Below are 24,785 nucleotides of genomic sequence, written 5' to 3'. Positions count from 1 at the left end.
CCTTTAATATCTAGATCTGATTCATAAAATTCAGAAATTCACATTTGAACTGAGATAGAAGACAAGTTCAATCTCTTTATAAAAGTCTTCTCCAATTACTTCAGCATACACAGATTCATATTAGAAAAAAAGTCATTAAATACCCAAAAGTATTAGACAGTTTCAAATATTTTGATCCTTGTGAAAACTGCAAAGGATAATGTATGGATTTGGTTTTATTCTGAACATATGTTTAGGCTAAGAAAAACAGGGTGGCTAGGACCAGACAATAGCTATACATAGATGTCAAAACGAAAAAAATTTCAATCACTTTGTTCTTCTCCATCAAGGAAAATTCTGAAGAATAAGAAACAATGACTTAGGAAAAGGGAAGGAATGTAGGTTAAAAGCTCACGAGGACCTTGAAAAGTAAATATTTTACAGGTTGGGACAAAATACCAGAATTTGAAATATTAGCAAGCAGGTGGTAAATTTACCTTTTCCTTTCCTCTAGTATTTCCTGGCCTGAATATAACATGGCTTGAAACCGGAAGATGAGCATCAGCACAGAGGGAGAGAGCTCCAGGCAAGGCTTAAAGTTCCAGCTCCAGTAAGGAGAAAGAGGACTTAACAATGCTTTCCGACAGTGCAAAAACCCCTCATTTTTCTCTTCTATGCATTCTCTCATGTCCCAACCCTCAGGCAACCCCAAGGCAGTTGTGGCAGAGGCTGCAATGGGAACTCACAGGAGCCAAAATTTTTATGAAGAGGAATCTTCTTCTCCAATTGGTAGAGCTGTGATTAATAAGGTGGGAGGGCAAAGTAGTGCCCCCACCCCACCTGCCACGTCCCCTTTCTGCCCTCCCGCTGGTGGCTTAGCTGCAGACAAGAGCACAATAGCTGAAGTGCACAGTACAACAGGGCAACTAAAGCCCCAGGTTTGGTTCTAAGTACCTAAAAGGGGAGCCCTAGAGAAACCAAATGTATCAGGGAGATCACAGAGGGAAAGGTGCTCAAGAAAGGAACCTTATAAAGTTGTTTATGAGCGTCTGGGCTCACCTGCGAGCACGCGTGTATGGATCTGATCCTAATCAGAATATTAAAGACTCTGAGAACTGAACTAACAGAAGACAGCCCACATACCAGACTGTCAATAGGGAGGTGCATAGGCAGAACAGAGCCAAAGAGCACTGTAAAAGCTCTGGAACCACAGACCACAGAGAGCAGGTTAGAACATGGGGCCTGAACCTATCCAGACCTGCTAAAACAAAAATATATCTGCATTTTCCATACAATTTAACCAAGATCCAGAGCCTCAGAACATAATATTCAAAAGTTCAAGAATACAGTCCATATTTATGTGGCATAAAAAGAACCAGGAATATTTCACCTCACATGGGAAAAGAGTCAACAGAACCCAAGCTTAAGATAACACACATTTATTATAGCAGTTTCTATATTTCCATGTATTAGCTTACCTCATATTTGATATGTCATTTTCTAAGTCAAGATTTCTCTTTTTTAATTCTTCTAACTCCTTCTCTGACTCCAATGCTCGCACCCCCACAACCTGATCAACAGTCATGCCAGTTGTTTTTAGCTTCCTCTGCAAAGTAAGTTTCTCTTTATCAGCTCTGTGGGATTTAATACAGAATCATGAAAATATACCATTCACTGTTTGACTTGTTCAATTTATTAAATTGCAGCTTCTTTCTTATAAGACCAATATACAAAAATTGGATCATTCTGTATTTGCTATGAGTTAACTTATTTTAAAATTATAGGAAACTCCACTTACAAATTGTTAAAATTAATACAAACTTTAAAGAAAATAATAAGTAAACTATGGATAATAAATGATAACCAAAACTAGAAAAATTTTCATATTATCAAGTACACAGAAACTATGTAACTTCCAGGTCAACTAAAGACTATACATAATTAATCAGGTTTACATTAGATTTAAACTCACTTGGCAAAGAGATCCTTCAAAGTATTCAATTGCTTTGTTAGAATATAGACTTCCCCCTCTTTCTCTTTTAACTTGTTTCGAATTCCCTCTATTTTGGTTTGCCATTTTTTACCTTCTTCCCACCTAATTATTTCTTCTCTGGCACTCTGTAAATAATAACAAATGAGGAAGAAAATTACCAATATTGTTTTTAATTTTAGATTGATTAATTACAATTTACTAGAATGATGGTAAATCAATACTTCCTAAAGAATATGTAAACAGGTTCATTTTGCTATGTCACCCCCTAGAATCTTTAGGCATGCCAAGCTATAAGCAAAAATGCCCTTCAGTCTAAGATTCTGTATTCCATAATTTGACAGATCAAATTCTGGGGAACGGTTTGGACGAATGCCAATACTCCTAAAGGAGTCTAACACAAATGGATGATGATCAAAGTAAACTTCTAACAAAGAATGTATATGTATAAATGACCAACCCAATTTTGTCACCCCACTGCAATCTCCTAGTATCACAACCCCTTCAAATTTTCAATGCACGCTATTTCTCGTATTCAACAGATATTTACTTAGTGCTAATCATGCACCAGGTACTACTCTAAGCACTAGGAATAGAAACAATGAATAAACCACACAAAAAAGTCCTATCTTCATGGGTATTACAGTCTAGTTTATGTTGGTTGGTTGGTTGGTTGGATTGGGGAAGGGAGCAAAATATAGAAAAAAAACAGGAAAAAAAATTTTTTGAAGTATGTTAGCTAATGATAAGTGCTTTAAAAAAAAGAGGGGGGTGGTTAGAGAATTAGGATACTTCAGGGCTAGGTGTTGTGGTTTGTTATAATTGAGATAAGGTGTCCAAGGAAAGTCTATGTAATGCAGAACAGTCCTATGTACTGAAGAATTATCAAGTATCCTACTGAATATTCATATAGCTAAAAATTCTGTTCACAATTGTCTGAGCTAAGAATTTATGTTCTTTCCACCAAGCAATTTTATAATGGTTTTACTATGTACTGAATATTTTAGGAATACAATAGCCTTATAAAAATAAACATTATAGACATCATTTTGCTGAGAACTACAGAAACAACTGTTTACCATTTTGGAAATCAAATTAATAAATGGCAATGCCTTTGTGACATATGAGGTGCCAACAGACCACATTTGTGTTAGTCTGCACTTGCAGCTCTGAATTCACATCAACGTTTCCCAAAGGTGGAAGCACATGACTACTTCATTATGTTTTCTATGAAGCATTTACTTGGTGAATTATGAAAAATATATTAATATATTTATTATTTTTATAAATTATTTTCCTTTTATGTTTCTCCTTCATATTTCATTTAGGGCATTTATAGTGAAATTTTGAGATTATGCATGTAGATAGTTTATATTAACTATAAATTTCACTTGTAATAGTAAAGGGGACATTATGAAACACTGTATTTACTATAAAAGAGACTGTTGGGGCTGAAAGGATTAAAAGCCATAGTTTAAAGTCAAATACCCTACTAAGATAAGTACCCCTATCAAAACAATCTTTTCCCATACTGGCCAATTTTTTACCTTATTTATCTAGTTCAGCTAACATGCACCCTTTAAAAAATGTAAAAACTTTAGTAAGCGTTTGATAGTTATTAACTTCTTTTTTTCTAAAATACATACAAAGAATTTTGTGTATTTCCAGAAATGTAAGTATTAGTTGAGGGCAAAAGGTATATAAGTAAATAATTCTGCAGCATGGTGTGCTCTGTAGAGATCAGGCAGTTCTATCCCATCTGACATTACCCTCTGAAGTAGGAGTGAGGAAAGTAAGACTCAAGTAATTGAAAAATAAATAGAAAACCAACAAAGGCAAATGTCCAACAAAAACTTACAAGGGTCTGATCTAGACTGGGAGACAAAAGGGGAGAAGAGAGGATGAGAAGTTCTTTTCTTGTATTTTCTGTATCAATAACCTCTTATCATAAATTTCAGGATGTTATTGCATTTTAAAATTTTCATTTATCCAATGAATACTGAACATCTACTATGTGTCAGGGACTGTTCCAGTTGCTAAGGAACAAAAATAAACAAAACAGGCAAAGTTCCTGCCATCAAAGCTTACAGTCCAAAAGATGAACACATGGATAAGTAAATTTCTAGTATGTCAGACAGTAATAAATGCTCCAGAGAAAAGTAGAGAAGCATAAAAAACACAGGAATGCAAGGATTGGGGTGGGCTTTGTTATCTTATACAGATAGATCTCAAGCATGGTTTACAGAGAAAAAGGTATTGAAATTTCAATATGAAAGCATTCTTTGAGTAAAAAAAACATTTATAAATTAGAAATGACCAGTGTTGTGGAATCTGAAAGAATATTCTCATCAGATTCCTGAATATAGATTTTAATATTATTGTAGCTCTGTGTGTTCTCTTTTTCTAATGTCATACCCTGGTATAGACTGGATGGCTTACAAAGACTTTCACATATTATTTCATTCCACGTCAAAATAATCTTGAGAAACTGGCATTACAAACAGTATTATTTCTATTTTAAGGAGAAATAAACTGAAGCAAAGAAGTTAGAGGTTCGAGCAAAGCCACAAGGCTATTGAGGTATTCTGAGAGGAATCAGGTTAGGAACTATTACCCAAGGATTAGACTCATGACCAAGTAGGGAGGCAGCAAAGAAAGCAATCCTGAAGAGTAAGGACATTTTGACCTTGTAGTTTTCATCAGCAAAGCATCTGACAAGTATGTTGCGGTTCCATGTATGTAAATGTAAACAATTAGATCAAAACTACACTGACGATGATAAATTTTCATAAGGGAAATGTTTTTTTGGAATATAAGCTACTAAATCATTTTAATCCCATTACCTATTTTCTATTCAGTGCCATAAAGATACTTAATTTTCTTTCATGTTATTGAAATTATTTTATAGATATGAATATTTTATGGGTAAATTTTACAATAAAAGTTCTTCCTAACCATGGTTCCTCCACTGAGATTTTATTCAAGGGCAAACATTATTACTAACATCAATATTTCCAAGGTCACTTTTGATATTTTCAATGCTACTTATAGCTTAAGTCTTCAGTTTATTATTTACAACAAGTTTAATTATATGGATTTTAGCCAATTTTAGTTTTTCTTTGGGTGATTTCTATCAGTAATTTTTATTACAAAATAGTTCATTAGTTAACTTAAAAGAAAATTTTAAGCTGTTTTTCTCATATTACAGAATCAATTTGAGTAGATTGGTTATTATTACTGCAAATATTGAATATATTCTAAGTCATCTAGTTTACCCTGAAATAATAGTCCAGTCCATTTGAAGGATTAAAAAGGACACACTTGGGTCAAGATAGAAGAATAAAAATGCCCAGCTTTCTTTCCCAGAGGTCTGTATAAACCAATCTATAATAAACAATTACACTGGGAAAAGTGATAAATACAGCTGGATATGTATGGTATGAAGGGATTTTGGATGCACTATAAATGTCAAGAAGATGATATAGTAATTTCTGAATAAGAGTTACATTACTGGTATCTCTTCAAGTAGACTTGTAAATTCCTAAACAACAGAAACTTGTCTTAGACTTCTCTGTTTTCCATTACTATTTATGGTATATGTATTAGGTTCTCAGATCAACAAATTATCTGTTCTTCAATTACATATTTAAGTCTATTACTACCTTAAACATATCAGTGCATTTCTTCACGTACCTTTTCTTTCATAGGTTTTATTTCTACCTCATCCATCTTTTTTTCCAGTTGGCTTTCTAGCTTTTTAATTTTCTTCTGCAGTTCTTCAATTAAACTTTGTTTGTTATCCGTCAGAGATTTGCCCTGAAAAATAAGACGTATTTTTACATTTTACAAGCAAAAAACTATCAAAAAAAATACACAATAAATACTCCAACTGTAGAAACTTTCTGAGACTACAGCTAACCCTATTTTCTAAATGACACTATTGATACTTAAGAATAACGTGGTAGCTACTTCTACATTTTAATAAGATATGGTACCCTAAAACTACAACTACAACAGAGGTCACTGAAGGAATTAGCAACTACATTAATCAAAGTGATCGGAAAGCTAGTTTCAGCAACTGTCATAGATAGAATTAAAAAGAGGGAATAAACTAATGCCTGTATATTATAAATCAAAACATTATCACAATTAAATATAAAATTACCTGTAATCCACTGGTTAATCTTTTAATTTGCCTTTTCAGTTCATCATTCTCTTGATCAATTTCATCTTTCTCTCTAAGCATTTTATTATAGGCTTTTTGTTTTTTTTGTAGTTCATTGGTTAAGTCATTCAAATTGTCAGTTAGTGAGTTTTCTCTGTTTTTACTTGTTTTAAGAGCTTCTTTAAGTTTTAAAATATTTTCACTTAAATCTTCAACTTGTGACTAATACAAGATAAAGAAAGGTTTAATTCATGAATCTTCAGCAAGTATCAGTGATAAAAGCAATAATAATAAAGTACACCATTAACGATTACTAAGAAGAAAGTTTCAGTGTAAATTTTTAAGCACACACATGCAAAAAAACCACCACAAACTACACAAATTTTTCTATCTCCATTTCAAATGAGGGAAAACAAAACAAAACATGAAGAAACAGGCTAAAGCAATTCATCTTTAACAAACACCTAGAACCAAAATTTTATCAAATAAGCAAATGTTTCATTATGGCTGAATTAATTTATTAGAAAAACAAGTACATATCAATGTACACAGCAATTTTTTTTTGAACACTGTAAAGCATAAGAGTAGTATAAAACAAAATCTCTTACTAAGTAGTTTCTAATCTCCTTTGTAAAGATAAGACATAAAAGGGTAGCTCACAATACTAAACAGTATATACAAGCCACTAGAAAGGAGTTCCTTTCTAGCTGTCCTAGATAGTAACATTGATGGGGATATGGTACTTATTACATGTTTTGTTGAATAAATTATTACATGGCAAAAGGGATTACCAATAGCACTAACAGGAAAATTAGTAGTATTATAGTGTATAGTGCAGTTACAAGAAAAACTCTCCTGGAGAAGCCAAAAAAGGCTTCGAGAAAAGTGATTGGAAGAATGTGAAGAATTCAGAGAATAAGTTTCAGGCAAAGAGAAAGGTATTGAAGAAACATCACCAAAGGGCTATTCCTATTTATGTATTTATTACTTAATGGATTTTACTGTCAACTATGCTAATAATCTTGATGGCACAACAGGAGATTTTAAAATCCAGTCCTTATACGGTTTAATGGCAATGATGGGTATATACAAATAAACCAAGAGTAAATAAAAATTACAAACAAAAAGTCGATTTTTCATTTTACTCAAAATATACTATACAAAACTTTATGTAAAGAAATTTGAAAACCATAATTAAATGTATATGTTTTGGAAAAAAATTTTATATGGTACCAAACTGTATAATTGTTAAATTGGGTAAGAAAATAATAAAGAAAATAATAAAAGAATAAATAAAAAACAATAAAAGAAAATAATAAAATACATTGCCAAAAAATAATAAATTACTTCAGAAAAAGGCTTTAAAGTTAGGCAGCTCTGTAGATTAAATGTCAAGGACTACATGATTTCCATAAACTATTTCGGGGCTAAACAGGGAAAGCTAACTAACTCATATTATGAACTTAGCAAAAACTAAATAGAAAATTCTGATAAGGCAAAAGAAATAAAACAAAAGAATCTGTACACCTATCTTACTTATCAATATAAAATTTAAAATCCTAAGAAAAATGTTTCTTAAATTTAATCCTGAAAAACTAAATAAGTAAATAAATTTAATTCTATTAGGAGAATTAGCTTATAATGGTCTGTCATTCGCTAATCCCCAAGATGATATTCAGTCAATACAATAAAGATACTTAGTGCTCAAAACTGTGTGTATATGTGTATATCTACCCACCAATAATTCATTAGAATAAATTCTCTACTCATTATTAAAATTACTATATATCTAAGTGGATTCTCTTCCAATGGGAATTAGTAGGAATTCTGTTACATTAATGCACATGTTGATACTCACCTTTAGCTCTTTAGTATGTCGATCAACAATCTGTTGAACATTGAGATTTGCCTCTTTCTGAGAAGTTGCGGAAATAATACGTTCTTCAGCTGCTGCTGTCATTTCTGCCCGAAGTTCCAAAAGGGCCCGACTAAGTGCCTAAAAATTAAAAAATACACAATTTTTTGAAAAATTGGTATTTTATATGAGCCACATGTAATACAAAATATACATAAGCTTTATTACTTTAAACTATTTTCCTAAAATACCATGTGTTTAATCAAACAGAATTCACAAACTAACAACCCAACTTTTCAAATGAATTTCCTTTAGTAAGTGAACTCAATTCTCTCCAAATTGAGTGTGAGAATTCAAAACCTTGATAAAAATAATTGTGAAAACCTGGCATCAAATCAAGCAATCTGTACTATAAAACCTAGGAAGTTTGTTTTCAAACTTCCAAATTGAAATATTTAAATTACTCAGTACATACTTCCATTTGAAATTAACTGAATTTAAGTTGAAAGGAAAGTCACAAGATTAGAAGACTTAAAATTTGCTAATAAATTTCATGAGGAGCATAGAAAAACAGCAGCACCTTCTAAAACAGTTAAGTATATAAAATCTGAGACAAATGAAAAAAACTAATAAATCTATTAATCCACTGACCAACTCCTTTTCATAATACTATCTCTGCGATCCGCTTCTTTAATCTTTCCTCCTCTTATCCTATCTCCCTCTTCATCCCCAAAATTGTTTAAAATGTTTCAATTATACAAATTGTTTAAAATAGCCTCAGTAACAATCCTAATAGAAAAGGAGAGAATAAATAATGTAATAAAGATTTCCCTTTATTTCCTACAGCTAACCCACAAATCAGATTTTATGTTTAAAAAGATAAACTAGACTATATCTGCACTTAAAAACAACACCAACCGATAAGGCTATTTAAAAGAATTATCTTGAAAGACTCAACCCTGCTTAAGATAAGGCTTATACTTTTCATTACGGGAGAGAGATGCTATCATCTTCTACAAATCATCTCTAAAAGCAATCCACTACCTGTTTTTCTTAAATATTGATAATTTTCTACTGTTTCCTACTTTTTGTTGTTTCTCTTTCAAGGCTAATTGGCTCTTTAGCCTTTCTACTAGATTCCTCATTGTAGTTGTTGGAGCTCTTGAATTTGCTTCTTTTTGAGCCTGAAGTTCAGACTTTACACTCTGTGACTCCTTTTGTGACTGGGCCAGAAGACACCTCAGACCCTCCACTTCTGCTTTTATTTTTTTCACTTCATCTGCATGATTTTCTTGGAGCCTAATATAAAGCAAACATACATATTTAATGGCTTGCTGCAATGAACAATTTGATTGATATAAATTTTACAAATAACAAATGTTTGGTCCTCGGCATCCTTAAAATCTAAGTTCTGATCCAAATCCAAAAGACAAACAATTCTTTATTCCACTTAACTACTCTTATATTTAACAAAATAGACCTTTTTCTTCCAGTTTCTGTCTACTATTTTTTACAACAATTTCATCAAGTAATCTGTGGCTCTACATGAAATAATATAGACAATGAACAAAATAACACTTTAAATATGGTTCCTGAAAGATATGACTGCTTCCTTTATATCAGGGGTTTCTCAACCATGGCACTACTGACATTTTTGACTGGATAATTATTCATTTGGGCGGGGGTTACTGTCCTATGCATTTAAAAATGTTCAGCAGCATTCCTTGCTTCTACCAATGAGATGCCAGTAGTACCTCCTAGTTGTTCATCAAAAATGTCTACAGACAATAACACATGTCCTGGGGGGGTGGGGGAGTGAAGAGCAAAATTACTTCTGTTTGAGAATCACTGCCCTATACTGACATGTTACAAAGACAAAATATAAACCTTCACAGAAATCACATGTATTATTAATTTATGGTTCTAAAGTCACTAGCATTGTATCTATAACTATCTATAGCTGTATACTATATGGAAGTAGATACGATCAAAAGACTTAGTTAATTCAATTAATCCTACTGCTCATTCAGTATTAGTCTTATAAACTGAATTATATCCAGTTCAGTGTTTATATAGACACTGCATTAATAAGGTCATCAATATAGAGATTCAAATTACTGAGCTTTGATCATTGAGAGGAAGGTCTGTTAAACCATGAAGAGGTCTGAGACTTGTTGCTTATAGCAAAAACTTGTCACTTTAAATAATCACTGAATAGTAAAAATATGGTTTTACTAAAGAAATGACACAGGACTATAATTTCCTAAGACACATTAAAATATGCATACCAATGTGCACACAGAGAATAAAAGTATAATTTTAGGTTAAAATGACCTGGTAAGGTACAAAACAACAGCTTCAAGTATTTTATGTGGCGAAAAATTATACATACAAGGTAATGTCAAAAAAATGATTATTTTCTACATCTAGGAATTAGATTCAGAAATGCAAGAAATTGTAAGCTCTAAAATATGACAGAAAATTACTATACCAAAAATTGCATCCCATGTATAAAATGTAACAGAATGCGGAAAATTTGATCGAAAAATATACCATATGCTATTGCTAATTCTCTTTTCTCTTAGAGAATAATTTATTTAAAGTGGCAGCTTCTTAATAAAGCACAGACAGTGTTAGTTTTGTCAGAAGCATCTTGGATAAAGGAGTGAAGAATCAAAGGTTCTAATGAGGGCTTCAGAGATGGAATGGAATTAAAAGTCAAGTAGTTAACTTTCTCATTTTTTTTCAGATAAGAAACTGAGTCCCAGAGAGGGAGTTCTACAATGATTACAAAATACCTAAATATAAACCTATTTTAATTTTAAAATACATATTCTGATAAATGGTTGAACAATGTTTAGAATCTCTAATATAGAGAATGTTGTGAGCCCTCTACTGACACTGTGATTGATGAAAAAAGACTGGTTAATTTTTCATTCAACAAATATTTAAGCCTTTAATGCATGCCAGAAACTATTATAGGTATGTAAATAAAGTTTTATATTTATATGTTACAATTTTCAAACTACTTCCACATACATCATCATTTGGCCTTCATATAACCACCTTGAAAGAGCCAGGGTAAGTACTGGTCATGTCACTTTATAGATTAACAGAAATTTAAAAAGGTTAAAAATGAGATTCTATACAAGAATCTGAGTTGGTTCTTGAGTCAGACTGACTAGATTCAAATTGTGGCTTTCCTATCTTCTCCCAGGCATGTTACTGAGGCTTCCTGTAGCCTAATCTCCTATCTGCAAAATGGAGTAAATATCCTATGCCATAAGTAGTACTGTATATAAACTGAGATAATACATTCAACATTTTAGAACAGTGCATGACATAAACGCTTACATTTATCTTTATTACATCATTATTCCCATTTGCCTATATCTACAACACATTTTTAAGACTTACCGTAATTTGATATTTTCAAACTCTTTGACTTTTAATTCAGTGATTTCTTTTTGTCTCTCTAAATCTTGAGATACTTTTCTTAGTTTGGTCACAAGTGAGGAGAGAGAGTCATCTTGTTCTGCTACTGTCTGTTCCATCTCAGCCAAACGAATAAAATGCTTATGGGTAGGAACTGGAGTAGGAGACTGTTTTATTAAATCCTATGAAATATGGTTATATTAGCCATGAGCAGGTACAACGCAATGCCATACATATTTCATAACTTTAACTTGGTTCCTTAAATGATCAAAATATAATATCAAATCTAAAATGTAATGATTTAATGAGCAATGAAGGCTTAAAGAAGATAGGAAATATAGATCTTCTATTTTGTATTCCCAGTATCCAGCAAAGTGCCTACATGTAGTGGAGGACTAATAAATAAATGTTGATTGAATTAATGAGTTAAGGTTTGAGGAAGCTAAGGTTTGCATGTTAGGAGAAGAAAGGTCATTTCGCACATATAGAATACAATGATCAAAAGAGGCAAGTATGAACTGAATTCAGAACATGGAAAGCAGTTAGATACAGGTAAACTTACAACGTGCAGATTTGAAAAGAAAGACCGAGGTCAGATCATGGAAGGCTTTGAGTACATGGCTAAGAAATATAAACATGATTTTGTAGGCAGGAGTAAGCTACTAACAAATGTTGGTCTAGGGAAAAAAGTTGATCAGAGCTATGTTTTCAGAAGATTATTCTGGCAAAAAAATGGTAGGATGGCTTCTAGTCAAAAAAAAAAAAAAAAAAGCTAACTTTTCAATTGTATGGTCTCGAAAATCAAAAACTGATAAAGAACTGGACACAGTTCTTAGAATCTTACCCAAGCTGTTTCTTTGAATTTACTGAGTGAACTATCAGCCTGTAGTTCTAATTTATGATGAAGCATATGAAGTTCTTCTTCATGCTTCTTAACAATTTCTCTTTGCTCCTGTTTTACAACAAATCAAAACTATATCTTACATTATGATTCAAATAATTCACATTCTAAAGGTCTTAAATATTTTCTTATCTTTACTCTTCTAAAATCCTTATGAGATAGGGAAGGAACAACATCTGCAGGTATATATTTATACCTGTATACATTTCCCCTAGCACATGTTCAAACTGACAAGCACAGCCTTAGAGCATAATTTATTCTTAATATTAGAATAATATGTATCCATAATCTTTTGTTTCTAGCAAATTTTTAAATGTTAGATTCTTTCCCCCTCAAAGTTCTAGCAAATTTGATTCCCATTGATACCTGTGTGACAATTTCACTCTTACTGCCTCAACCTTTACCTATTAACTCAAATGATTTTTCAAAATCACACAGTTTTACCACGAAAGCCATTAGCAATTTAGTTAGTCCATAACAGAAACTGCCAATTTTACTGACAGATCTGTAATCCAATCACGTGAAGGTAACATTACTTAATAGAACCATTTGAAAACAAGAAATGAAATACCACTTTAGGTCAGAACAGTATTTGGCATTTGTCTAAAAAATATCATAATAAATAAAACAGCACAACATAATAAAATACCTCTCTGGCTTTTTCTAGAAGATATTGATATTTCTTTAACACTTCTTCCTTTTGATTTAATCTTGCTTGCATGTTTGCAATGGTCTGATGAGCAAGTTTCAACATGTGATGAGATTTTGGTTCCACCTCTTTTCTGCCTAGCTCAGCTATAAGCTTTTCTCGTTCTGCAGTGGCAGGCAATCGAAGCCTCAGTTCGTTGATTACTTTGTCTCTTGACAGAATATTTTCCTCTGCTAATCGTAAAGCAGATTCTTTTTCTTTTAGCTTCTGCAATGATCAAATCATTAAAAAATGTATTTTTCTTTTAAAAATGCTTCCTCTGAATTTTAGTCAGACTAGTTATAAGCAAGAAGTTTCATTTTATTTTTCACATCATACTTACAAGAGCCAAATGATACTTAATAACCAACTGTATTTCAATGTGACAGCAGTTATCTACATATGCATATTTTATTTATGAGATTATCATTTGTGTTGGAAACTTCAGTTATGATGAAAATGAAATTTAGTTACAGTACTTTAGATCTTAAAGATTTAGAACTAGAAATGTGTGGTGGTGACAGATTTGGAAATAAAATGTAATAAATCATTCCTTTTATTTTGGTCCATTGACTATCAGAGCACTAGAAGAGTAACCCATAAAGTCAACAAAGTATAAAAAATTGGAATTTTAGTGGCCTGAGTCTATGGATCACTATTATAAAACCTGCAGCTTATCAAAAAAAAAACAGAAAAAAGTGTTTTCTCCTCAAAAGAATTAAGGCAGATATTTAAAATCAAGTAATTCCACGGCAATTCACATAAGTGCCAAATTTAGTTACAGAAGACAATCTAAGTTCCCTCAGTTGATTTAAAAATGCACAACTTAAAAAAAATTATTTTAAATGTATTTACAGTTAATATGATTTTCATTTTAGTTGACATCTAAACATATTCAAGTTTACACTATTTTCTGTATAATTTAGTAAAGAAGATAGATCTGATCATCTATCAACCAAATTTAAGACCTAGATTAAACTAATAAATAGTTTCTAATTTATCTTCAAACCCTTTAAGCAACCACAAAAGGAATAAACTGAAAATTGATTCAGAGTATATAACATGTGCTTCAAAATAAAACACAAAAATAAACAAGGATGAAAACAATTCTTGATCATAGAGCAGAAGGAAATACATTGTTCATTAAGCTACAAGCCAATGTAGCTTTTTTGTTTCCTTTCATGCTAGCAACTGATGAGCATGCCCAAAAGTGGCAAGTAATGATTAAAAGGAGAGTTAATTTCAAATCAGCCATATCTGCTATTCTTTATCAACTATTAAAAACAGTATAGGAGAATAAAAAAGGAGAGTGGAATAAACAACAGATTCATCATTTTATGCTTCACCCTCATTTAAAAATATTACTTAGAAAATTCCACAAGCATACCTAATAATGCACTACTAATCAAAATACAAATTCTCCTAATTACCTCTTCTAGTGATTTGCAAGTTGCCTGTGTTTCTAGGATTATTCGAATATTCTCCTTAAGTTTTCTTAGAGCAATCTCAAGTTGATTTGGAAGGGGCAAACTGGGGTCTGGCATTGATCCTGTAGCCTCTTCAAACTATTGAGAAATAGAATTTTTTTAAAAAGCAGTTGCAGCATTGAGAAGAACAATATTAATTTTTACAACTATATGATAAGACATGGTTAAACTCCACTTACAGTTGAAACATAAAAAGATAACATCAATTAAAACTCCATCTGCCTTTAGAAAACATTTCTACTGGTTAACATTATAGGCCATGCTACAGAGCAGCAAACAAGATTAATCATTCATACCTTTTGTGCTGCATTTAGTATTTCACTTTGCTGGCGGTCAAAAACGTCTAGCTGACGTTCCAGTTCAACTTCTCTCTGATCCCAGGCGATCTGTCTTTCTTCATGAAACTGAAAAAAGACAGTTTGGGTCAGACACACACAGAAATACTCACCAGGAATTTTTACATACATTTTTCTTATGTAATCCTCACAACAACCCTTTGAGGTCACTTATTATTTTCATTTTATGGAAGAAGGAAGCAAATTCAGAGATGAAGTAATCTGTCTAAGATTACAGAGACAGGCAGATGTGGAGTCATGACTTCCTTCCATCCATCCATCCATCCAAAACATATTTAATGACAAATTCTATGTGGCTAGCACTATTCTAAGACAATGAGAACCCAGCAGTGAACAAAACCAAGTACCTTTCACCATGGAACTTATATACTAGCGAGCGGGAGGTAGTCAATAAACAAGTAAGTATGTAATATGTCTGAGGGTGATGAGTGCTATGGAGTAAAATGAAACTAGGTAATCCCTATTTAGGGAATCTTGATGATAAGATTTGCTGTTGTATACTGACTGGCTAGTGAAGACCTCACTGATAAGGTAAGACATTTGAGCTATGACCAGAAGGCAGTGAAAGCATAAACAATACTGGTATCTGAGGTAATAACAATCTAAGCAGAAGGAACAACAAAATTTTTGAGGCAAGCAAGCATGTGCTTAGTGAATTTGATCTGCCTCCAAAGCTTTTGTGCTTTATTCTACACCAAGCTGCCTTCTCCTATTCCATCAGTGACAGCTAAGAGAAACTTCTTAACTGTGAAAAGTCAAATAACTAATATTGAAATAAAAATTAACTTACCAAATAAGTTTGCTTATGAATTATTCCTTTTAAGACTACTAATGCAACTAAATATGTATTTTTAGCATAGTTTAAAAAATAAGAAATATTTTATAATAGTTTAAAGAATAGTTTAGAATAGTTTAAAAATAAGAAACATTTTATAAACATTTTAAAGTAAGAATATTTTATAACAATAATAATGGAGAATAATGTAGCCACCAATGCAATGTTGTTATGTTAAAAATTTTAGCAACAGATACTAAAGTAAATATTAAATGAAACCTTATTCTGCTGCACAATTTCTTCCTCCAGACTACTGATTGTATGTTCATATTCAGAAATTATATTATTCAAATATTTTATTTCTTCTTTATCTTTGACTAATTCTCGATTGAGTTTAAGCTCTTGAAGACGGAGTTCTTCTATTTTTGTATGCCAATCAATTACCTAAAGATTTACAAATAATACACACAAATGTAAATACTATACAAATAAATATTCCTCCACCAACCTTAATGATTTTAATTCAAATTAATGGACATTTTATAACAAAATAAGATAGAAAATTATCCTTGGTTGTGCCACATGGAAAAGTTTATTCAGAATTTCCATAGACTTCTCTAATATGTGGGATCTTAAAACATTTTTCAAATGATGCTGGAATGGATATCACTAACATTCACTTTCATTTATTCATTTACTTTCATATATTTACTTTCATATATTTAGTGTATGTATGTAATTGCAACATTGATTTTACTTTCATAAAAAAACCCTAAATGTTTCTAGCCTAGAGAATAAAATTTAATGTCAAAATAATTATTTTTCATTTAATTCCTTCCAAATGAGGGTAAAAACAAAATTATACTGAAAAATAAACATGGGCCTACTACTTGTAAATAATTTTAAAGAGATAATAATTATGAAGAGTAGAATTCAACTAACCACTATAATGTTTAAGAATAATTATAATTAGTATTTAATTAATAAATAAAGTTTCCTAGAGTGTTTAAAATTCTTTGATATTATATGATCTAAGCATTTCTACTGAAACTATGGCTTTGAGGAGTCTCATTTTATTTATGAAAAGATATTCAAATAGCCTAAACTCCTAATTTATAAAATCTAAATTAATATAACTGGAATTTTGTTCATATATTAAGCATTTTTCACACAGGCACACAGTAACTCAAAATTATTATGTAACTCTTTTGAAAATACTGAACTGAAAATCAATGTTTTACCTTTTGGGCTCCCCTGGCATCCTTTAAAGTGCTTATTAACTCTTCCAGCCCCTTTAACTTTAATTCCATCTCCAGTGTTTTGTTCTTCATATTTCTATGTTCTTGCTGAGAATTTTTCATTTCCTGCATTATCTTAAGTTTGTCATTTTGTAACTGAATCATTGTTTTGGAGAACTTTTCCTGTTGTGCCAAGGGTAAAGCTCCACTAAACTGTCGTCGTAGAGACTGAATTGTTTGGCGCAGATGTTTTGCTCTGTTTCTCCCCTCCAAACGGGCATAATAGAGAGCTTGTTCTTTTTCATCCAGTTTCTGCTCTAAGCGCAAATTATGGGCCTCCATCTTCTGCAGTTTAGATGTAACCGACTCCAACTTACTGAGAGCGGTAGCTTCACTAACTTGAAGAGAGACAATGTGTTGGTGCAGCTTGGCAATTAGTGCCTTTTCATCAGACTGTGCCTAATATAAAAGAGTATATGTTTCTAATAAGTTTCAAGTTTTCCCAATGAAACTTACCATGGATTTAAAATCACAACTTACTAAATAAAATTCAAAACAGTATGATACATGCGATTCTACAAAAATCTAACCTTGCTTTAACACAAATTACAAAAAGAATTGTAGAAACCTAGACTCAAACTTATTTAAAACCTAAATCTGGCCTCTAACAGTTGGGATATTACTTTTTCTTTTAAACTTCCATTACGTAAATAACAATACTGATAATAATACTATAAGGACAACAAAGGGTTTTTTTTAATCCTAAAAAACTTACAATGTGCGAATATGTGAAAGACTATACATAAATACAAGAGAAGATATTGTTATGAAAGACTTGTATTTCTCCTCGCTGTCTGAACTTTCATAAGCAGCCAGCACAACGCATCTGTGAGCATTTAAATGCTTTTCTGTGTTATGAATGGCATTTCAAATTAAAGAGTTTTTCTAATCATTACAATTAACCAAAATAGGAGCTTCTATTTGATATATCCTCTGATTAAAACTGCAAAATCATCCCAATATCTAATGTAAATTTAGGAAAAAGAAAATCTATATAGAAGAGTTGATACTGCACATACCTGATAGTCTACCAGCTGCATTCTGATGGACTCTACTTCCTTTGCCTGGGACTGTTGCTGTGCATTCAAAATTTCAACTTGCCTTTTGGCAATGTCAGAAATCTCTTTGAGTCTAGGAAGTAATAAGATACTTCAGATATAATTACAGACATTTTCTAAGTAAATAAATACCAAAATTTCAAATTTCTAGACCCTTGGAAAAGCCATTAGTTTGCAGCATCTCTTCTTTGTATGAAATACTAAAGTTTCCTGAACTGTTTCATGAAACATAACTCCGTGAGATGTTAACAACTGTTCTATAAAAAAAAAAAACACTCTATTCCCAATATTCTTCTCTTTTGAAAATTCCTATACCTACCATATCAAATGCTCTGAGGAGTTCTGAAGTAAAAAATTATCTCAACCTGTACATATAGAGCATTTTCCAAATGTGTGTGTGTGTATATATATATGTGTGTGTGTGTGTATGTATATATATATATATATCTCTATATATAGCATTTACCAAATGTATATGGCCAAAGAACTCCTCTCTCACACTTTTTTTCATAAGATGCTTATTATCATGGTTTGGTATAGCTGGAATAAGGTACTTAGTAGGCTTATTTGATAAATTGTACAGTTAAGAATACAGAAACTTCAAATTCCCAGGTTCCCTAGATCAATTAATGTATGTTTTGATTTGCTTTATTTTAATTTACAAGTTACCAGAAATGTGAAAAAGAGATTATTTTTTTACTACAATTGCAAAAAAAGGGGAGCGCTTGATGGTAAGTTATTAAATTTCTTATATGACTACTGTGATAAGATTAAACAAGTAAAATAAAATGTATTTGACTCTGGGCTGGAAAAACTTTAGTTCAGCACAACAGGTAAGTCAGGTCTCCTCATATTGATTAGAAGCTCTTATTGCCAGTTATATAAGTTTTCACCAATTAAAATATAACATGAGTAATTATAAATTAGTTTACTTCAAAAGGTGAGGTACATGAGGTAAAAGGAAGAATAAAAATGCAACTAGTGCCTTTTCACTAGACTGTGCCTAATATAAAAAATATATATGTTTGTAGTAAGTTTCAAGTTTTCCCAGTGACATTTATCATGGATTTAAAAATCACAATTTACTGAATAAAATTTAAAATAGTATGCTCCATGAGAAATAGTGAAAAGGGCTGGGAATAACTGATATTCCCAAAAGGACTATCAAGACTCCAAAATAGTGGCTGTAACTTCATGGGTAAGCCAAAAACCCTTTTTACTCATTATTTGTGCTTGACAGATCGACTCAGGGATCCTCCTACCTTTCTAATGAAGTAACATAATTACAAAAGAGTGATTACACAGCATTTAGCTGGTGTACACAGTATTTCCTCCTTACCTATACTGATATTTTAAATTCTAAGAGAATAAACTGTTCACTCATGTAAAATGAAGACAATGCTGTTATCAGTTATTAAGTGTAATTAGACAAGTCAATATATGTTTAATTCCTAACACAGTATATAGTAGATACCCAATTAATGTAAACTGAATCAAAATCTGTTTTTTTCTTTATATTTTTACAGCAACCTTATGAGATAAATAGATATATTATTACTCCCTTAATAAGTTAACTAAAGTTTAAACAAATTAAATGGCTACAACCCTTTCCTCCATAAAAATATGAGTATGTGGAAAAACTAGATCTCTGACGGTCTTGATTCCAAGTTCAGTGTTTTCTGTAATACTATTCCTGGGCTCCGAAAAGTGTAAATCTTGAGCAGTTATTTACTCTTCAATATTATTATTTATGTCAGTTAAATATCAATCTTGTTAATATTGTTTAACTCTGTTCTAATAAAAAGAAACCAGTATCAATTGCCACTAAGGATATTACCCCTTTACCATTGTAATTAGATTTCATAAACACAAATTAGAGTAGACACAGCTAATCAAATGACTAAAAACTTCATATGCACTTACTTTGATACTTCAACTTTTAGTTCCATTTCGCTTTTCTCTAATTCTAGAATACGTTGCCTATCAGCATCACTTACTGTCTTGCTCACACTATCAGCTAATTCATCTCTTAATATCTGTTCCACTTTCTGTGCTTCCAAACTGATTTTGGTAAGCTGAGAAAAAGTAACAAAAAATGTTCAGAAATGTTAGTTTTTGGTGAGATCTTCCTTTTAATACACCTTTCAGCATACCGCCTTCCTCTTTACTTTGCATTAATTCAGATACTGCACTGGGTGTGAAGTATTAACAACAGATTGATGAAGATAAGGGGAGAAAAAGCCAGGAACGAATTAGGAAAACTCTAGTTATATGTCAACCCATCAAAAGTCATTTATGTTAATCAATTCACCGTCTAATAAGATATGAATTTCTGATATTCTTAATCTACTTGAAATGCCATATGCTCATTATATTTTACTTCAATTATATCATCTATAAATAAATTTAGTTAATAAAATCTTATTAATATATATTTAATGACATTTAAAATAAACAAAATAACATGAATGATTTTAGAAATATACATTCTCAAGGTAAACAAATATTAGAAGAATGCTACTTCATCATAAACTGTTGAATATTTGCAAACTAAATTACTAAACTGCCAGGCAATTTAGTAATTTTGACCATATCAAAAGTCTAAAACTTCCTATTAGAACAAAGTCCCTGAGAAGAGAGATTACTATTTTATTTCGTGCTGTAACTCCAGTTCCCATTATAGCATCTGGCATATAATAGGCACTCAGAAATAATAACTGTTAAATGAACGGATGGTAGTGGAAATAAATTCCACTATTAAGCAAATAACATCTTTTTGCACATTAAATCTAATAATGTAATGCTGGTGAGAAGTAAGAACTCAACCACAGAAATATCTGCTTTCTTTTTAAACATTTCAGATTTAAAAATACATTATTTACCCTTATATGAAACACAAGCACTATATTAATATGCTACTTCAGAGTTATAAACAAACCTCTTCCAATAATACAATAGTTACCATGACTAATTTCTTACTCTCTAACTGCATAAAAAAACTATAATATCAAACCTCAGCAAATTTGGTTTCCAATTCAAAATTACGTTCTTCCATTTGCTTCAATGAAGTCCTCACATGTTCGTACATTTTTTGAGAATGTTCAGCCCGCTGCCTTTCATTTAATTCTTTCATCTCCAGCATAGTGATTTTTTTTGAAATAGAAACAATCTCACTGTTGGTTATTGATTTCTTTGCCTTATCCATGTTAGATTCATTTCCTAAATACAACAATACTTTGGTAAATCTCATGCTGCTCTTATGAAAAATTTATCCCAGATATTTTAGACGTTGTATATAAGGAGGCAATGTGGTTCTGTGGAAAATACATGAGCCTTTTGAATTATGACAGATCTGGACTCTGGTCTTAGCTCTGTTACTTCTTATCCGTGTGCCTATTCTAATCTCTCTGGGATTTACATGCTTCATCAATCAAATGATAATAAAAATTATTCTGCGTAGGATTCCGGACACACCTTGTTTCATTGTGCTTTGCTTTATTGAGCTTCATAGATACTGCATTTTTTGTTTTTGTTTTTGTTTGTTTGTTTTTAAATTGAAGGTCTGTGGCAACAACCCTGAGCTGAACAAGTCTAGTGGTGCCATTTTTCCAACAGTACTTGCTCACTTTGTGTCTGTGTGTCACACTGGTAATTCTCACCATATTTCAAACTTTTTTATTATTATATTTGTTATGATATCTATGATCAGTGATCTTTGATGTTACTACTATGACAAACTGAAGGTTCAGATGATAGCTACTATTTTTTAGCAATAAAGTACTTTAAAATTAAGGTATGTACATTATGTTTTTAGAAATAATACTACTGCAAACTAATAGACTATATTATAGTGTAAACATAACTTTTATAGGCACTGGGAAACCAAAAAATTCCTGTGACTCATTTATTGCAATATTTGTTTTGTTGTGCCGGTCTGGAGCCAAATTTGCAATATGTCCAAGGTATGCCTGAATTGATATAACAATGTGAAAGATGTAATGTTGGAAGTGTCACATGTAGATACTCAAAAAAGGGCAAATAATATATTTTGTTAACTAAAAGGAGATACACTGTATAAGAGGCAATACAGTGAAGCAACACTACTTTGTGAATACCAGTGCAGTGACTCAGATTAAAAAAGTAAATCTGAAGCCATGTGATTTAGGGATTTCGCCAAGTATCTTCTTTAACCCTGAGTTTTATTTGGCCTTTGTATATATCCAATATCAAATATTTTATTTTAAATTATTTTATTAGTTACTATACCCTAATCTCATATATGCAGTTGTCTAGCTTGTCTTTGGACACAAAGTCTGTGGTTAAATGAAAAGAGAACGAAAGCCCCCCGATTCACCAGGAAAAGGCATCATGCAGGATTATCATTAGTTAGGTACTTTTTAAGAAGAGAAAACTAATAGTTTTGCTTTGCATAACAAACATGCTCCAGGAACAAACCAAAATTTGGTAGAGTGTTTTATTTTTTTGGAGAGTCAATTAACCATATGTTCAGGGAAGTCAATTATTTTAAGGAACTAAGCAGTGATTCACTCTATAAAGTCTTTTTACAACACCAATAATGCCCCCTCCTATCTTTCTAGCTTCATAAGCTTGAGTTTTATAACTGAGTTTGCTCAAAGAAATACATATTATTTTGAAGCCAAGCAAACTGTTTTGGTGTCTGCCTCAGTTTTAAAGAGTACTTCATTTTGTTTTGTATGTATCTTTAAATAGTACCTGATTTTAGAATAGCTGCTACAAGCAGTGATCAAATAACTAATAGAAACATTACTGAAAGAAGCTAAAAGTGTTAGGAAACCATTATGGTACAGAGACTCATTCAGGCAACCCTAAGCACCATGAAGGAAAGAAAAAAAAAAAACTGCAGAAAATATATATATACAAAGAACATAAAACCCCTTCTCCATTCTCTTTAGTGCTAAACGTTGATAACTATGGGGCTGCAGTAGACACCAATCTACTCTATATTCCTGTGTTTGGAGGGTCCTAGAGAGAGGGTAGTAGCCCAACACCAAGCAATTCCTGCATAAAAAAAGCTAACAAAGTGACACTTTTAAACAAAGATATGAGGGCAACAGGAAATAAAACCCTTTCTTCAGTGATATAGAGCCATGTATCAGAGAGATTAAGGTATTTGATAATTAAGGAATTTCTATAGGGAATTCAGCACTTATTAAAGAGACAGGATAGAATGAACAAAGAACTTACTAAAACTGTATATAATATTCTTTTCTATATGGTTAAAGTGGTTTCTTCTTGTGTGTAAGAGCTACATGGAAGTCAACTCACTTTTAATCTCAATGAATTAAAAATTGCATTTCTAAAAGTAGCTTATTTTAGACTTCCCAATGTTAAGCCTCTCTAAACTACATTTCTCAGTTACCAATTTAACAGTAACAGAAACCTTGAATAGCATTAGAGCTCTAAAGTCTAGAAAACAAATCAAAACCTTTTATTCAAAGAAGCAAATTTATTTGAAAATTATATAGCATAATGCTAGTGAAATATTTAAATGTTGTGAATTAGGATAACCATTTGAAAAACTTAATATGGAAAATCCTAGCAGAAGCTACAAAGATTTTAATACCCTTTGAGACAATATCTCTGTTAGATACAGATGAAGATGTTCATTGCACTATAAGCAAGAGCAGAAATTAGAAAAGCTAGTGATTTAATCACCCAAACACAGTATCTTGTTGCATGAATATTCATAAGTATGATGAATAAAAAATAAAATATTTTGATAAGTATGAATAAAAAATGAAATATTTTTATATCTACTAAATACAGCATTTAATGTTTATTATAACAAAGTATATAAAATATATAAGCAGGTATAAGGTCATACAAACAATGATATAGTAGTAGAACTATGAGCAATATAAATTCTCAAATTTTTTTGGTGTTCTAGGTGATCTTTTAATTTAAAAATGTAAAATGATATATTCCTAATATAACTTTACACATAGTGAAAGAACTCATAATACTATCATTAAAATACAGTATTTCAAAATTATCATGTCATAATTGTTAAACGGTTCAATATAGCTAATGCTCAGTCATAAATTTTTAACATATATGATTTTATTAGAAACAAATCCAATTTAATAATTAAAAACCAAACCTTGGCAAAAATTAGTACAAAATATCATTCCTCAACCACCTGCTAAATTAAACTGTTAAGCAGAAAGTTCGTTTTTATCAAAATACTTCCTTTTTATCTGGTATACAAAAGGCACTTTAAATGAAATATATTCACTATTAGATCTTAATCATTTTATATTATCAGAGTCATAACACTTACCTAATTTAGTTTCTTGTTCCCAGGCTTGTTCAACAGTGTGAAGCTTTTCCTTGGTAATCTCCAGTTCTTTACTTATAGACTCCATTTGTTCTTTTAGGGATGCATTTTCACACTGAATAAAATAGAAACATCACTGAGAAACTAACTACCTTGTAATTCAGACTAATACCACAGATGTGATACTGTCTTAACTTTATATAATAATCTCCTAAAGCTCACAATCTAGTTTTTTTTAACTGGAGTAGAAGTTCCTCTGCATGTAATACAGATATAGACATACACATAACATACATGTTGTATACAAACACATATATACATAATATAAAATATTATTTTAAAATAATCAATAAAATCTTGTATATCCAATATGTGGTCATGTTCACTCTGGCCAACCTGGAATACTCAGAGTTTCACAACCTTCATAAACTAGTGCTTACTTCCCTCACTCATACAAACAGTTACTGAGCATCCCTAGC

General features: G+C 31.4%; 1 protein-coding gene across 13 annotated transcripts in view; it reads right to left on the bottom strand.

Moving 5' to 3' along the window:
- Nucleotides 1-24,785, bottom strand: part of CEP290 (centrosomal protein 290) — an 84,273-nt gene that overhangs the window by 20,076 nt on the left and 39,412 nt on the right. For 12 of the 13 annotated variants that reach the window (XR_009054763.1, XM_057742390.1, XM_057742393.1 and 9 more), the window contains 17 exons: nt 24,310-24,421; nt 21,001-21,206; nt 19,911-20,062; nt 17,949-18,060; nt 16,873-17,328; nt 15,911-16,075; nt 14,797-14,904; nt 14,444-14,578; nt 12,975-13,241; nt 12,269-12,376; nt 11,407-11,606; nt 9,075-9,288; nt 7,993-8,130; nt 6,135-6,356; nt 5,663-5,785; nt 1,952-2,097; nt 1,458-1,613 (listed from right to left, as the gene is read on the bottom strand). Coding sequence is in view for 12 of the 13 variants with exons in the window: in XM_057742390.1 (XP_057598373.1) it covers nt 1,458-1,613; nt 1,952-2,097; nt 5,663-5,785; nt 6,135-6,356; nt 7,993-8,130; nt 9,075-9,288; nt 11,407-11,606; nt 12,269-12,376; nt 12,975-13,241; nt 14,444-14,578; nt 14,797-14,904; nt 15,911-16,075; nt 16,873-17,328; nt 17,949-18,060; nt 19,911-20,062; nt 21,001-21,206; nt 24,310-24,421 (3,020 nt within the window). In the remaining variant the exon portion in view is untranslated. The remainder of the gene's footprint in view (nt 1-1,457; nt 1,614-1,951; nt 2,098-5,662; nt 5,786-6,134; nt 6,357-7,992; nt 8,131-9,074; nt 9,289-11,406; nt 11,607-12,268; nt 12,377-12,974; nt 13,242-14,443; nt 14,579-14,796; nt 14,905-15,910; nt 16,076-16,872; nt 17,329-17,948; nt 18,061-19,910; nt 20,063-21,000; nt 21,207-24,309; nt 24,422-24,785) is intronic. The other variant, XM_057742399.1, reaches the window with a different exon arrangement.

The sequence above is a fragment of the Hippopotamus amphibius genome, chromosome 7 (assembly GCF_030028045.1).
Source record: "Hippopotamus amphibius kiboko isolate mHipAmp2 chromosome 7, mHipAmp2.hap2, whole genome shotgun sequence".
NCBI lineage: Eukaryota > Metazoa > Chordata > Mammalia > Artiodactyla > Hippopotamidae > Hippopotamus > Hippopotamus amphibius.
This window is presented reverse-complemented; position numbering and strand designations above follow the sequence as displayed.